At 47.0% G+C, this 16,847-nt stretch overlaps 2 protein-coding genes across 2 annotated transcripts in view; one reads left to right on the top strand and one right to left on the bottom strand.

The window, feature by feature from the left end:
* LOC149431171 (uncharacterized) overlaps positions 1-1,055 on the bottom strand; it is a 41,487-nt gene extending 40,432 nt beyond the window's left edge. Inside the window, exon 1 of the mRNA XM_089665835.1 lies at positions 871-1,055. The gene's annotated coding sequence lies outside the window, so the exon portion shown is untranslated. The remainder of the gene's footprint in view (positions 1-870) is intronic.
* A 144-nt stretch (positions 1,056-1,199) lies between these two features.
* LOC149431170 (uncharacterized) lies at positions 1,200-12,461 on the top strand. Its single transcript, XM_089665836.1, has 7 exons — positions 1,200-1,279; positions 9,976-10,085; positions 10,206-10,322; positions 10,409-10,532; positions 10,637-10,884; positions 10,998-11,139; positions 11,239-12,461. Exons 2-7 carry the CDS (start codon positions 10,008-10,010, stop codon positions 12,459-12,461), a joined length of 1,932 nt encoding a protein of 643 aa, XP_089521962.1. The 5' UTR covers positions 1,200-1,279; positions 9,976-10,007.
* The last annotated feature ends 4,386 nt before the right edge of the window (positions 12,462-16,847 follow it).

Genomic DNA, 16,847 nt, shown 5'->3' with positions numbered 1-16,847 from the left:
TGGTGGACCTGCCAATTCTGGGGTTCAATGGCAAATGCCAATCCAGCTCTATGGTGCCGTGCAGTGAGCACAGGGCCTACTAGAGGATGTCGGGCCCTCAGGCCACCCTCATGAAGTCTGTTTCTGATTGTTTGGTCAGAAACATTCACACCAGTGGCCTGCTGGAGGTCATTTTGTAGGGCTCTGGTAGGGCTCATCCTGCTCCTCCTTGCACAAAGGAGCAGATACCGGTCCTGCTGATGGATTAAGGACCTTCTACGGCCCTGTCCAGCTCTCCTAGAGGGACTGCCTGTCTCCTGGAATCTCCTCCATGCTCTTGAGACTGTGCTGGGAGACACAGCAAACCTTCTGGCAATGGTACGTATTGATGTGCCATCCTGGAGGAGTTGGACTGCCTGTGCAACCTCTGTAGGGTCCAGGTATGGCCTCATGCTACCAGTAGTGACACTGACCCTAGCCAAAGGCAAAAGGAGTGAGAAAGGATAAGTAGGGAAAAAATGTCAGTGGCCTCCACCTGCAAAACCATTCCTGTTTTGGGGGTCGTCTCAATGTTGCCTATCTAGTGCACCTGTTGTTCATTTCATGAACACCAAAGCAGCTGAAACTGATGAGCAACTCCCTCTGCTACTTACCTGATCAGATCAATATCCCAGGAGTTTCATCGACTTGATGCTAGACTCGGATTGTAAAGTCTTCCTTTAATTTTTTTGAGCTGTGTATATAACACCGTACATATACTATATAAAACATCATACATATACTATAGAAAACATTGTACATTTATTATATGAACACCATACATATACTATATAAAATATTGAACATTTATTAAAACATTATATTTAGATTGCTAGTTCGGTATTTTGTCACCTGGTTTATGGATCCTGTAGGCCTTCACTTTTGCTGGGTATGCTGTTTGTTGGTGTTGAATGGGTTTTTGTTTCATTATTAATAAATCATACAGTCTGGTTTCAGTTTCCTAATTCCAGCCACACTGAACTGCTCCCCCCTGCTGGTGCTGGATCCATGCACACCGCATCTCCATACAGACGGGCTCACGCTGTGTGACGTTTCTCGAAGCCGCAGTTCCTCTGAGCTCCACAAGGTGGTGATCTCAGTTATATTGAGACAGGAAGTCTCTATGGCAGGCAGGAAGTGATGCCAGGTACAGAGAGGAAATGATGCCAGGTACAGACAGGAAGTGATGTCAGGCACAGACAAAAAGCTCCATGTGTGAAGAAATATAGAAGAGGCGTTGCTGGAAGTGTGCGCAGAGGAGGTAATGAGATTATATTTTATCATATCTCCCCTCACTCTCCCTTGTGGGACATCATATTTCTCTGTCCCTCTTTGCCCTTTAAATCTCCCTTTTTTCAGTCTGATGTACATACAGACCTATGAATATTCTACATAATGGCCCCAAACGTCTTCATATCACTCTCAATTTTTCCACAGATTTAAGATTACGTCACGTATTGAAGTGAAAACATTGGCATAAAAAAAAAAGTAACAGTGGAATAAAACATAATTGGGTTTAACTGATCACATTGTCACCAAACATTAACCCCAGATAATAGAGGGACATAAATTAAAAGGACATGGAACATAGGAACATGATACAGGACGAAGGTTCAGGAAGGTGGTACAGGAAGACGGTTCAGGGAGATGGTACAGAAAGGCAGTTCGGGGAGATGGTACAGGAAGAAGGTTCAGATAGATGGTACAAAAAGACAGTTTGGGGAGATGGTACAGGAAGAAGGTTCGGGGAGATGGTACAGGAAGAAGGTTCGGGGAGATCGTACAGGAAGAAGGTTCGGGGAGTTGGTACAGGAAGATGCTTTGGGGAGATGGTTTGGGGAGATGGTACAGGAAGACGGTTCAGGGAGATGGTACAGGAAGACTGTTTTGGGAGATGATACAGGAAGACCGTTTGGATAGATGGTACAGGAAGATGGTTTGGGGAGATGGTACAGGAAGACGGTTCGGGGAGATGGTACAGGAAGACCGTTTTGGGGAGATGGTACAGGAAGATGGTTTGGGGAGACTGTACAAGAAGACATTTTGGGGAGACTGTACAAAAGGACGGTTTGGGGAAACTATAGGAAGACGGTTCAAAGAAATGGTACAGAGAGGCCTGTACAGGATACAGTACAAGGACATGATACAGGGAAAGAATACATGGACAAGGTATGAAGACACAGTACATGGACACAATATAGGGGCACAGTTCAGGAAAACAGTTTGGGGAGACAGTACAGGAAGATGGTTTGGATAGATGGTACAAAAAGACACTTTGGGTAGATGGTACAGGATGACAGTTTGAAGGAGACGGTACAAAAAAAGACGGTTTGGGGGATAGTACAGAAAGACAGTTTGGGGAGACGGTACAGAAAAGATGGTTTGGGGAGACGGTACAAAAAAGACGGTTCGAATAGATGGTACAAGAAGACAGTTTGGAGAGACGGTACAGGAAGACAGTTTGGGGACATTGTACAAAAGGATGGTTTGAGGAAATGGTACAGGAAGACGGTATGTGGAGACGGTACAGGAAGACAGTATGGGGAGATGGTACAGGAAGACGGTTCTTGGAGATGGTACAGGAACACGGTTCAGGGAGCTGGTAAAGGAACACGGTTGGGGGAAACGGTACACAAATACAGTTTGGAGAAATGGTACAGAAAGACAGTTTGAAGGGACTGTACAAAAGGATGGCTTGGGCAGAAGGTACAGGAAGATGGTTTGGGGAGATCGTACAGGAAGGCAGTTTGGGCAGAAGGTACAGGGAGACGATTCAGGGAGATGGTACAGGAAGACGATTCAGGGAGATGGTACAGGGAGACGATTCAGGGAGATGGTACAGGAAGACGATTCAGGGAGATGGTACAGTAAGACGGTACAAAAAGATGGTTCGATTAGATGGTACAGAAAGACAGTTTGAAGGGACTGTACAAAAGGATGGTTTGGGGAGATGGTACAGGAAGATGGTTTGGGGAGATCGTACAGGAAGGCAGTTTGGGCAGAAGGTACAGGAAGACGATTCAGGGAGATGGTACAGTAAGACGGTACAAAAAGATGGTCCGATTAGATGGTACAGGAAGGCAGTTTGGGCAGAAGGTATAGAGAGACAAGTCAGGGAGATGGTACCGGAAGACGATTCAGGGAGATGGTACAGTAGGACGGTACAAAAAGATGGTTCGATTAGATGGTACAGGAAGACAGTTTGGGGAGACTACAAAAGGACGGTTTGGGGAGACTGTACAAGAAGACGGTTCAGAGAGATGGTACAGAGAGGCCTCTACAGGATACAGTACACGGAGATGGTACAGGGAAAGGATACATGGACAAGGTATGAAGACACAGTACAGGGAGATACTACAGGATACAGTACAGGGACACAATATAGGGGCGCAGTTCAATGAGATGGTACAGGACAAATAACAGGAAGATGATATAAGGACACAGTTCAGACAGATGATTCAGGACACAGTGAAGGGACATAGTATAGGACACTGTTCAAGGATGGGGAAGAGGGACACATTACAGGATAGAATTCAAGAAAACCGTATTAACGTTGGCAGGTAAACCACTGACCGCTGGTGGCCATTTTATAAGACTCCATCCAGCATTCGGTCTCCATCACAGCGTTGTTCGATGGTGCAAGTAGGAGAGGAAAGAATTTATCTTCCTATTTACAGGAAATATGTTTATTTGGGATTTGGGCTTCCCAATTTGGGACTCAATTTTAGTGTTTCCTAGGGTAGTACAAAAGCTAAGTACATCACTGGGTGCAGTGATGAGGCTTTTTCTCTATTGAACGTAATGGGACACGGAGAAGCCTTATTATTCCTTACCCCTAGGACAAGGGGTGTCAAACTGGTGGCCCTCCAGCTGTTGCAAAACTACAAGTCTCATCATGCCTCTGCCTTTCGGAGCCATGTTTATAACTGACAATCTTGCAATGCCTCATGGGACTTGTAGTTTGGCAACAGCTGGAGGGCCACCAGTTTGGTGCTTGTGTCATAGGAGATCTGTTCCATCTCCAGATGATTGGACACTGGCAAAAAAAAAAAAAGGCAGGAAGTCCTCACCTATATATCCCCTTCCATAATCAGATTTTTCGCCAGTGTCTGAAGATGATGATGGTCTCTCCACAATGTTACCAGATTCTTAGCGGTCCTGTTTAGGATCAGCAGACTGGTGCTATCTGGATCCATTCCTACAGCTACCTCTGCTTAGAAGAACGGTACCCGGACCCCACACTGGATGGGAAAGCCTTTAGAGTTGCCGATCAGCGCTGGACCTTGCGGAACCCTGCATAGCAAAAGCTGACGAGGTGTTCCTGGTAGGGTGTATACAGATCCAGGGCAGTATACCCCAGCAGGGGGATCAAGTCCCTGAAGGTCGTTGGAGACATTACCCACTGTAATGGGTGAAGAATGAACTTTCGGTGGGTTTTGTATCCCCTATTAGCCACAGAGATATGCTTAGATGAGCAATTGAGCAAAAGCTCACAGTTAGAAGGAAGCTTATTGGTCAGTTCAGCCAGTTAACCCACCAATACCATCCAAATTCAATGGACATCAGTGGACAGCAATGTCAATGGTGTACAGTTGAAAATAAGGGCTAATGCCCCTTTAACCTGACCACAGGTATTTGAAAGATGATGGTATCAGGGGCGGACTGACCATTTGGAAACTCAGGCACTGCCCGAGGGCCCAGGGTCAGTAGCGGGCCCCATGAAATGCCCCTGGTACCTTTTTCATAGGCTTTTTTGAGTTTGGGCAAGGACACAGGGGCCCCATGATCCCTTATTGCCCGGGGCCCCATGAGTTGTCAGTCCGCCCCTGGATGGTATCCAAATCCAGTTATAGACATCAATGTCATTGATATTCAGCTTGACGTAAAGGCTGACAGACTAATAATAATGAAGCTTGAGGGCTAATGAGCCAGTGTGGTTGAATCATCTCAGTCCAGCTTAATCTCAAGTATATAAATGTAATTGGTATTCAGCTTGAAGTGAAGGCTGACAGCTACCCCGTCATCTGTGCAAACCTTTACCACCTCCTGCACAGTTACTGTGTCTGCCCCTTCGGATGCTCGTTTGGTTTTACAGGCCGCTGTTTTAGGTTCCTTGTTCCCCAGAGGGCAATTTTGTGTGGGTGGGTGGCTTGTTTTTTTCTGGTTGCTCCAGTTTCTTTGGCTGCCTATCCCTCATTGGGGCACTGCTTTGGAATGTTGCTATGGTCAAGAATAGAAGAACTGTGTCAATGAATGTGAGAGAAAACAGGGTTTTTTGTTACTCCCCATAAGATCCCTCTCTCTGAGTTCATTGATGAAGACAGCACCCACCCCTCTTTTGTTCTTTTTCTGCCCAGTGTCTTACTCCTATGGCTGGCACTATAAACCCTATGGTCAAGAATAGAAGAGCTGTGTCCATCTATAAACTCAGAGAAAAGGATTTTATGTTGAGTAACAAAAAAAGCTTGTTTTTTTTTTTGTTTAACATGTTATGTGAATCCACAAAGAAGTCTATTGTTTTTGCAGGCTCTCGATCATTCCAGTTCTAGAACACATAAGGTTCATGTTCTACACCAGTGTTAATCCCATATAGGAGCTCACATACAGTATCTCATCAATCAGTTGGCTGCTCTCCGTCCAGTGGATTCCTGGGTGTAGGTGGACATAAAGATGACTATCTGTATGCCCAATTTTTTTCTTCATCACCAGATGCTGTGAAAGTTTTTGGCACCAGGAGACCCAGGACCTGGCCGCAAGACTGTAGAGAAGACTAGCTGTAAACCAAGTTTATGGCATTGCTATATTGACCTTGGTTTTTTGTTTGCAAATCTCCTGGCGCCATTTTTATGTATTCCAAGGACCCATGGGGTGCCTATTCTGGGATGCCTACATGCTTTCCTGCTTGAGGAGCAATCCATGAAGCATTGGAGTAAAACTTATCTCTTACAATATGCACTCAAGGGTGCTCAGTCTCCAGAAAACAGCATTGTTGCCAGCTCAGAGCAAAATTTGCTCATGTGAAGGTGATTTTACCCTCAAGAAATTTTTTTTTTGGGGGGGGGGGCATGTGTTATCTCTCGAATCATCTCTTCTGAGAGTTTTGGGGAAGATGGTGTCTTATTCGAGGCAGTTCCCTTGGTGCAATTATATTCTAGTCTCCTGCAGGGAAATATTCTGGTGGTATGGGACAGGAGAATGCTGTAGTTGAACTCCCTAGCATCCTTTCTCCTGAGCCTTTTAGACTGGTGTCTAAAAGGCTGAGGAGTAAGGATTCTAGGGATCCTGAGCAGTTGAGAGCAGAAAAGTTTTCCTCCCCCTAGGGTGCTGACAACAGATGCCAGCTTAACAGTTTTTGGGGGGTGAGGGATCTCTGATGAAGTTACTGCTTATTTTTATAGAGAAGTATTATTCTTAGTTCTCCTTAAAATTATAGAACTATGGGGGGGATCCTCAGCTTGCCTGCATTGCTCAGTTCAGTTGCAGTGTCTCTCTGTAAGAATTCAGTCAGGCAATTGTAAGGCTGTGGCATAAATAAGGTGCACCAGGAGGTGAGTGGCCCATCAGTAGGTGGACCTCATTCTGTCTTGGGCAGATCTTCAGGTCATTGTTCTGTCCACAGTTCACTTTCCTGGAGTGGACAATTGTCAGGAAGACTCCTCAACTTTGAACAGTTGTCTCTGGGGGAATGGGATTTGTACTCAAGAGTGTTGAGGCACTCTGTCAGAGGTGGGGTACACTGGATATGGATCTGTTGGCATCTGGATTCAGTACAAAACTAGACGAGTTTAATTTCAGGGCCAGGGATCTGCAGGTGTTGCAGCTATGGGATCGGCTGACTCTGATTTATGTCTTTCACTGACGTAGTTTCTTCTGCTTCTACTTCACATGTGTAATGCCGGTGATTCTGGTGGCTCGAGCCTGGCCCAGGAGGACATGGTGTTCCCACAGCATTAACATGTTGGTGGCCGATCTTTTGACTCTTACGATTTTTGCCCAGATCTCCTCTCACAAGGGCCAACCTTCCATCCTCTTTTCCAGTCTCTGACTTTAGTGGCATGACTATTGAAGCCAGAATCCTGAAGGACGAGGGTATATCTGAAGCCATTATTACCATGCTTATAAGGGCCATCAAAGGCTACTTCAAGCAAGATTTACCACAGGACTTGAAAATTCTATGTGACCTGAAGTGAGGCTAGGAAGTTCATCCTCACAAGTATGTTGTGGGTTGTGTCCTAGCTTTTCCCCAAATAAGGGTTGATATGATTTTGGCTCTAAGAACAATCATAAGTCAGAGGTCAGCCTTGGCAGTCCTCTTTCAGAGCTTAATAGCTTTGGCGTGTGCCTTTGTCCAAAATGTTATACATATTGTTGATTTTATTTTTTTTTGTTTTTCTGTTCTACAAAGACCTCCATTTTTAGTTTATTTGGGACCTTCCCTTAGTTTTTAGATATGGAAGTCGGTGTCCTGGTTGTAATTGCCTCAAGGCTTTCCGAACTGGTGGTTCTTGTCACAATCGCGGAGTCAGACCCCAGACCTTCTCACCAAACTCGCGACCGAAGGACCGGCCAGTCAGAAATCGCGATGTGACCTGCGTAACAATGCCACAAACAGCTGCACCCTGCACAACGATTTTCTAGCTAATGGACTAAAAACTGTGCCTGCAGCCTGAATGCGCTTGTTACTGGGTCGAGTTAATTATGCAACTAACCCTCTACTGCCACCACCTCCTTTTGTACAGAGAAAGCGGAAACTCACGTTATCAGTTAATACACTATAATGATTGAAATAATTGTCTGTATAAAACGGTCCACAGGCCGGTTATACAGAGATTAAAACAAACAGTAGCGTCTCTTCAAAGGCAGGGATTCGTAAATTGCAATTAAGAACTATAGGAACAGTTCAACACTTTCAGAAGAAAGATTTATTACTAAAAGGGTCAAACAGGTGCAATAAAAAATATTTACAAAGAAGATGTAACTAAGATATATATATATATATATATATAGAAAACAGCACAGCAAAGAGATAACAGGGAGAAGTTAAAGGGTTAAGTTACTTGCCATTTAAGCCTTGAATGGAAGCAGATCACATTTCAGAGCGAAAGGTCTCCCCAGGTGGTATATTGATGTTAAGAATTGGGAGATGTCTTTAACTTTTTAGGCCTGCTAGCCTGTTTCTTAAAGTCCCCCAGCAGGGGGGTGGCTCTGGGTAACTGACCAATACTCTGTTTAGGGAGGGATCGTTGGGCGGAACTCTGAATTAGAACCAACATCTTTCATAGTTCAAGATATGAAACATAGGAGAAAAACTGACTTGAGGAATGTTCATTTAATTCTGTCAACTACGCTGCTAGGTTTTATGAGGTTAAAACCTCTTTCAAGTCCTGGGAGAAGCTGCCTTATCTCTGTTACGAGGTGAGAGATTCCACAGGTTCTTGGGCAGAGCGGCCCTGTCTCTCATGGGGGGCTTTGTAGCTCTGGGCCCCCTGCTGTTCTAGCCTGCTAGTGACCCACACCCAGATATCACTGTAGCTGAACAGAGAGGGAAGGGGGGAGGATGCAGGAAAATATATTTCAGGATGGTTAGTCCCTTCGCCAAGATGGAGGTTGAAACCAAAATGGTTGAACTGCGTCCATCTCTGATGCGCGCTTTTGTGACAGTTCTTTCTTGCCGGAAGCCATTCCTGATCCATTTCCATGACAAGGTGGTCCTTTGACTTCAGCCATCATTTTTGTCTAAAGCATTTTCAGCTTTTCTTTTCAACCAGGAGAGTGTTTGACCGGATATTTTTCCTAGGTCTCAGCCACCGGGGAACACAATTCCACATTTCTGCTGCGGTCTGGCGGTTAGACTTTCTATTGCTCCTCTTGAAGGACCAAAGAAGGGTCAAGTGACTACAAAATCTACTATTTGCTTCCATCAGCCAATCTTTCAAGCTTATGGGGTGACAAAAAGACTGCCTTTCCCAGTAATGGCTCTTTCTACCAGAAGTATAGATGCTTCCTGGGCTGTCCACCATCCAACTTCAGTCGCTTAGATCTGCAGGACAGCAACCTGGTATTCGGTTACACTTTTCCAAGCTTTTGCCAGGTGGATGATAGAGCCGCCGAGATGTTTTTTTGGGGGTTTTTTTGTTGCAGGCTGCTGTGTGAGGTCTTTTTTGTATTGTTGGTTGTTTTTGTGTCACCCTCCCCCATGAGCATTGCTTTAGGACATTCCTATGATTAAAGATCAGGAGCGGACTGACAACTCATGGGGCCCCCGGGCAATAGGGGATCATGGGGCCCCTGTGTCCTCGCCCACACTCAAACCACACCCTAAAAAGCCTAGGAAAGGTACCAGGGGCATCTCATGGGGCCCCTTACTGACCTCGGGCCCTCGGGGAGTTTCCGAATGGTCAGTCCGCCCCTGGTTAGGATTAATAAGACAGCTCTATGTCCTCGTGACGTCCGATAAAGACAACTGGATTTGTGACTTCCTTGTAAAATCCATTTCTTGGAGTGCATCACAGGACGAAGAGATCCCCCCCATGTTGTGGTTCAAAGCTTTCTACCAAACTGATGTACTGTATGGGAGGGGTTATATAGGAGAGGACTTCCTGTCTTCTTTGGAGGGTCCAATCATCTGTAGGTGGCACATAAACCCTATGAGTAAGGATTTATAAGGCCGACTATGTCCTGTGATATATTCCAAGAAATGTTTTTTTTTTTACAGTAAGTCACAAATCCAGTTTGTTTTCAACATAAAGGGATCTTATTCGGCTTTCTTTGCCAGCAGATCAAAAACTAAACATGAACCAATAAAAAAAACAAAATAGGTTTACATTGAGCAGAGCGAACGCCAAACTGTTCCCTACTGTGGGCTGTTCTTACACGATAGAAACCCTCATATTTTACACCCCCATCCTAACATTGTACAGTCCAGATAATTCTCTGTTATCCATTACTGGTTCACAGGGAATTCGGTGTAGACCACATGACCAATAAGAATGAAGGGGAGCCGGAGTCATGTGACTGAGAGGATACTAAACCTCACCCTGGAGATCATCTACCTGCTGACCGGAGAGGTGAGAAAGATTTTGTGAGGTCACATGACATAAAATGATAAAACCCAAATTTTGACAGTAGAGGTGAGGAGGTTTTTGGGAGGGTGACATGATGTCTCTATTGGTTTTCCTCTTCTGAAGTCAGGTGACCATACGACCATCACAGTGCCTCCATGGGACTCCCTAAAACCCGAGAGACGCAACATGCAGAAGGTTCTAGAAGTCACCAAGAAGATGATGGAGCTGCTGACGGGAGAGGTGAGCGGTGCTGGGAATTCTGGGACTTTCTCCAGTAACAGACAAGGGATGTGTCTGGATGGTGACTGTATCATTGTGTGTGTCAGGTTCCTATAAGGTGTCAGGACGTCGCTGTCTATTTCTCCATGGAGGAGTGGGAGTATTTAGAAGGACACAAGGATCTCTACAAGGACGTCATGATGGACAATCATCCGCCCCTCACATCACCAGGTAAGAGGAGACTTTATTGTAAAGGAGAGACAAGTACGGAGGGTCCACCTAGATCCCCCATCATCTGATAAAATGTATTCAGTCAGTGTGTGTGTTTCCTACAGATGGATCCAGGAATGGGAACCCACCAGAGACATCTCCCCGTCCTCTGTATTCCCGGGATTCCACACAGATCAATATTAAAGAAGAGATAAAAGAGGAGGATGGGGTGATGGAGAACGTACACAAAGATCTGTACCAGGACACCATGGTGGAGTCATCCAGCTTCCAAAACCCCCCAGAGAGATGTCCCCGTCCTCTGTATTCCCGGGATTCCACACAGGAAGATCAGGAGATCCCTCAACATTACAAGGTTGGTGGGACAGAGAATTTAGACCGTGGACTGGTGGAGGTGATGTGTGGATTTTTTTTGGATGTGATGTCACAATATTAAAGCTGATCTTTTCTATCATTGTCCTGGTTTAGGGTGAAGATCTGAGCGAGAGAGGAGTTGAGGGTGAAGCTGAAGAAGACGAGAAGTATGTGAGGGATGATCAGCAGTCTATGGAGGAGGATGGAATAACGGGGACATTTATAGAGGAGGACACTCCTACAGAGATGAGCACAGGTGGGGCATTACCACCAAATACATTCCCCCACCCATACTCCTGGTCTAGGGGAACCAGTCTGCTCCTGTGTAATAATCCTCTTTGTCTTTCTATTGTAGTCCATGGCCGGGAGACGAGGAAAACCTCCGAGGATTGTCTCACTTTGTCTCCAGACTGTAGAGTAGAAGATGAGGACATTACACAGTCCAGTCCAGGAGAAAACCCGGCTCCCTCCAATGTCCATCCGGCACCACACACTGTAGATGGACCATCGGATTCCTCATATCCTGAGGAACCTCAGACTGTGCGGGACCTTCCAACAGAGAAGAGCTTCTCCTGTACTGAGTGCGGGAAGTGTTTCCGTTTTAAATCCCATCTTAATGTGCATAAAAGATCTCACACGGGGGAGATGCTGTATTCCTGTTCTGAGTGCGGGAAATGTTTTGTAAAAAAGTCAGAACTCGTCAAACATCAGAGGTCTCACACGGGGGAGAAGCCTTATTTCTGTCCTGAGTGCCGAAAATGTTTTTCACAGAAGTATAATCTTTACGCACATCAGAGATCCCACGCGTGGGAGAAGCCGTATTCCTGTCCTGAGTGCGGGAAATGTTTTTCGGATAAGTCCAGCCTTTGCAAGCATCAGAGATCTCACACGGGGGAGCAGCCATATACCTGTCCTGAGTGCGGGAAATGTTTTTCGCAGAAATCCAATCTTTACACACATCAGAGATCTCATACGGGGGAGAAGCCACATTTTTGCCCCGAGTGCGGGAAATGCTTTTCACAGAAGTCCAGTCTTTACAAACATCAGAGATCTCACACGGGGGAGAAGCCGTATTCCTGTGCTGAGTGCGGGAAATGTTTTTCAGACAAATCCAGTTTTTACAAACATCAGAGATCTCACACGGGGGAGAAGCCGTATTCCTGTGCTGAGTGCGGGAAATGTTTTTCCGATAAGTCTCATCTTTACAGACATCAGAGATCTCACGCGGGTGAGAAGCCATATTCCTGTGCTGAGTGTGGGAAGTGTTTTTCAGATAAGTCCAGCCTTTGCAAGCATCAGAGATCTCACACGGGGGAGCATCCATATACCTGTCCTGAGTGCGGGAAATGTTTTACGCAGAAATCCAATCTTTACACACATCAGAGATCTCATACGGGGGAGAAGCCACATTTTTGCCCCGAGTGCGGGAAATGCTTTTCACAGAAGTCCAGTCTTTACAAACATCAGAGATCTCACACGGGGAGAAGCCGTATTCCTGTGCTGAGTGCGGGAAATGTTTTTCCGATAAGTCTCATCTTTACAGACATCAGAGATCTCACACCGGTGGAGAAGCTGTAGCCCTGTCCTGAGTGCGGGAAATGTTTTTCCAATGAGTCTCATCTTTACAGACATCTGAGATCTCAGGCCGGGGGAGAAGCCGTAGGTGCCGTAGCCCTGAGTGTGGGAAATGTTTTTCTGATAAGTTTTATAGAGGGGCAGGTTGGCAGACAATGGGTTAAGTCCGAGCACACAGCAGAAGGGCAGGCTGTGGTTGTGTATTAGTGCCTGGAGTGCGGGAAATGTCTTCTATAGGAATGTTGCTGGACATCAGGGATACCACACAACCCTCAAGGTGTGTTAGTGCCCTAAGTATGGGAAATGTTTTATATAGGAATGTTGCTGGACATCAGGGGTTCCACACAACCCTCAAGATGTATTAGTGCCTGGAGTGTGGGAAATGTCTTCTATAGGAATGTTGCTGGACGTCAGGGATCACACACAGCCCTCGAGGTGTATTAGTTCTTGGAGTGCGGGAAATGTCTTCTATAGGAATGTTGCTGGACATCAGGGGTCAGGGAGGACGATTGGCATGGCTGGAGGTGCAATTACTGGAACCGATCCCCTGTATGGCTCTTCTCTGCAGCAGCTGAAAGCCGGCTTCTCCCTCTTACTGGCTTTCAGCTGCTGCAGAGGTGCGGCAGGAGGGGGGAAATGACTGGAAACAATCCCCTGTATGGATCTTCTCTGCAGCAGCTGAAAGCCAGCTTCTTCTCCTCTCCCTCCCACTGGTTTCAGCTGCTGCAGAGAAGAGCCGTACAGGGGATCGGTTCCAGTAATTGCCCCTCCTGCCACACCCATCGCCCTCCCTGTGCACCATACGTTTCCCCCTGCTGCCCAGCCCCCCGTGTGCCCTGCTGTGCTGCCGGCTTCCCTCCTCTCCTTCTCACTGGCAGCACACCAAAGGATCCTTCAGGATGGAGAGTAGAGGAAGGATCTGGGAAAATGTCACATTTATCAGCCCCTTCCTTCCCCAAAGGGGACCCCGGAAATGTCAGGAGACATTTAACCCCTCGTCTACCGGGCACTGTCACCCCCTTCCTGCCCAGGGACAATTTTCAGCGCTGTCGCACTTTGGCAGCACTGATGAGATAGCACTGGTGGGCATTGATGAGGAGGCACTGATAGATGGCACTGAAGGGCACTGATAGGCAGCACTGAAGGGCACTGATGAGCGGAACAGACTGGCAGCACTGACAGGCACAGACTGGCAGCACTTACGGGCACAGATTGGCAGCACTGACGGGCACAGATTGGCTGCATTGACAGGCACAGATTGGCAGCACTGCTGGGCACAGATTGGCAGAATTGATGGGCACAGATTGGCAGCACTGATGTATACAGACTGGCTGCACTGACAGGCACAGATTGGCTGCACTGACGGGCACAGATTGGCAGAATTGATGGGCACAGATTGGCAGCACTGATGTATACAGATTGGCAGCACTGCTGGGCACAGATTGGCAGCACTGCTGGGCACAGATTGGCAGCACTGCTGGGCACTGATAAGTGGCACTGGCTGGCAGCACTGATGGGCACAGATTGGCAGCATTGATGGGCAGCACTGACGGGCACAGCTAGGCAGCACTGCTGGACACAGACTGGCAGCACTGATGTATACAGAATGGCTGTACTGACAGGCACAGATTGGCAGCACTGCTGGGCACAGATTGGCAGCATGGATGGGCACAGGTAGCATTGATGGGCACAGGCAGTATTGATGGGCACAGATAGGCAGCACTGACGGGCACCTTTGGGGCTGCACTGATCATCAGTGCCCTGGCTATCAGTGTAGATTTCTCCTTTCACACTTGCCGGTCATCAGCAGCATCTAGTAGTGTAGGTGTTTGGACACCGCTGATCATGTGGTAAAAGGCAGCTGTGATTGGCCCTTTGCAGCCGTGTCCAAAGGACCCAGAGAGCGCCGGGTGCGCACGTCATATGACGCCCTCCCAGATCTGGGCGACCGCGCTGTAGCCTGTCAGCAAGTGGTTAAACATGGGAAGTATTCAGCAGCTGAACAAATAGACCTCCTAGCAATGTTATTACCGGCCTGCAGCTAGGGGGAGCTGTGGTGACCACAGGACTGTGATTCCATCTAGTGCACCTTAACCCTTTCACTGCCGGAGATGTTTCTGCTTTTTTTTTTTTTTTTCCTTTTTTGGGCCTGAAGATTAGCTAAACCCCCAAATATATCATTTCCTGACAGCAGAGGCCCTGGAGAATACAACGGCACACACATTTCACCAGAATATCCGGCTTCATCTTCTGCTTTGTTCCCTGGTTTTGGCTGCAATCTTGTAAATAAATAAAACTGTAATAAAAAATGTATTGAACAAAAATATTGTGTGTCGGTGCAATGACAACTGTGGGATCCCAAAACATTGCCCAGAGTGCGGTGGTCAGGAGTGTATCATATACAACCCAGGGTGTAGAGTGCGGTGGTCAGGAGTGTATCATATACAACATGGGGTACAGAGTGCGGTGGTCAGGAGTGTATCATATACAACATGGGGCGCAGAGTGCGGTGGTCAGGAGTATATCATATACAACATGGGGTACAGAGTGCGGTGGTCAGGAGTATATCATATACAACATGGGGTACAGAGTGCGGTGGTCAGGAGTATATTATATACAACATGGGGTGCAGAGTGCGGTGGACAGGAGTATATCATATACAACATGGGGCACAGAGTGCGGTGGTCAGGAGTATACCATATACAACATGGGGTACAGAGTGCGGTGGTCAGGAGTATATCATATACAACATGGGGTACAGAGTGCGGTGGTCAGGAGTGTATCATATACAACCCAGGGTGTAGAGTGCGGTGGTCAGGAGTGTATCATATACAACATGGGGTGCAGAGTGCGGTGGTCAGGAGTATATCATATACAACATGGGGTACAGAGTGCGGTGGTCAGGAGTATATCATATACAACCTAGGGTACAGAGTGCAGTGGTCTGGAGTATATCATATACAACCCAGGGTACAGAGTGCGGTGGTCAGGAGTATATCATATACAACATGGGGTACAGAGTGCGGTGGTCAGGAGTATATCATATACAACATGGGGTACAGAGTGCGGTGGTCAGGAGTATATCATATACAACCTAGGGTACAGAGTGCGGTGGTCAGGAGTATATTATATACAACATGGGGCGCAGAGTGCGGTGGACAGGAGTATATCATATACAACATGGGGTACAGAGTGCGGTGGTCAGGAGTATATCATATACAACATGGGGTACAGAGTGCGGTGGTCAAGAGTATATCATATACAACATGGGGTACAGAGTGCGGTGGTCAGGAGTATACCATATATATGCTCCCTCACTCACATCTTCAATCTCTCCCTCTCTACTGGTGCCTTCCCCACCCCTCTAAAGCATGCACACATCACTCCCATGCTTAAAAAGCCCTCCCGGGACCCCAACAACCTGAACAACATAAGACCCATCTCCCTGCTCCAGTTTACCTCTAAACTATTAGAACGCTTAGTCTACAATGGCCTGAGCTCCTCCCTCACCGACAACAACCTTCTTGACCCTTTACAGTCTGGCTTTCACTCACTCCACTCCACTGAAACCACCCTACTAAAACTCACTAATGATTTATTAACTGCTAAAAACAATGGCCAGTACTCCGTACTCATCCCAACCAATGGCCACTACTCCATACTGATCCCAACCAATGGCCACTACTCCATACTGATCCCAACCAATGGCCACTACTCCGTACTCCTCCCATCCAATGGCCACTGCTCCGTACTCATCCCAACCAATGACCACTACTCCGTACTCTTACTACGTGACCTCTCTGTGGCTTTTGATACTGTTAACCATCCCTTCCTCCTCAAAAAACTCCACTCTCTTGGCCTCCGAGACTCTCCTCTCTCCTGGTTCTCCTCCTACCGCAGCGCTCCTTCAGTGTTACCTATAACTCTCCTTCTCTCCACTTCCTCTTTCTGTAGGGGACCCTCAAGGTTCTGTCCTTGGACCTCTTCTCTTCTCCATCTACACCTCCTCTCTTGGTCACTTGATAAACTCCCATGGCTTTAAGTACCATCTCTATGCTGATGACACACAAATCTATCTCTCTACCCCTCACCTCACCCCTTCACTCTCCTCTTGCATTACTAACCTACTAAGTGACGTATCGGCATGGATGTCACTCCACTTCCTCAAACTAAATATTTCCAAAATGGAGCTCATACTGTTCCCTCCAGCCCGTGCCCCTCCCCTGACTTCTCCATCAAGATCAATAATACAACCATAAGTCCCCCCCTCATGCCAGGGTACTAGGTGTAATCCTGGACTCCCATCTGTCCTTTCAGCCCCAAATCCAATCGCTGTCCAAATCTTGTAGACTTCACCTCCGCAACATCTCCAAGATACGCCCGTTCCTA

This window comes from Staurois parvus, unplaced genomic scaffold, assembly GCF_062004578.1.
Source record: "Staurois parvus isolate SC_StPar_1 unplaced genomic scaffold, SC_StPar_1.0 ptg002368l, whole genome shotgun sequence".
In the NCBI taxonomy this organism is placed as follows: Eukaryota; Metazoa; Chordata; class Amphibia; order Anura; family Ranidae; genus Staurois; species Staurois parvus.
The sequence above is the reverse complement of the archived record's forward strand: the minus strand, read 5'-3'. Positions and strand labels throughout refer to the sequence as shown.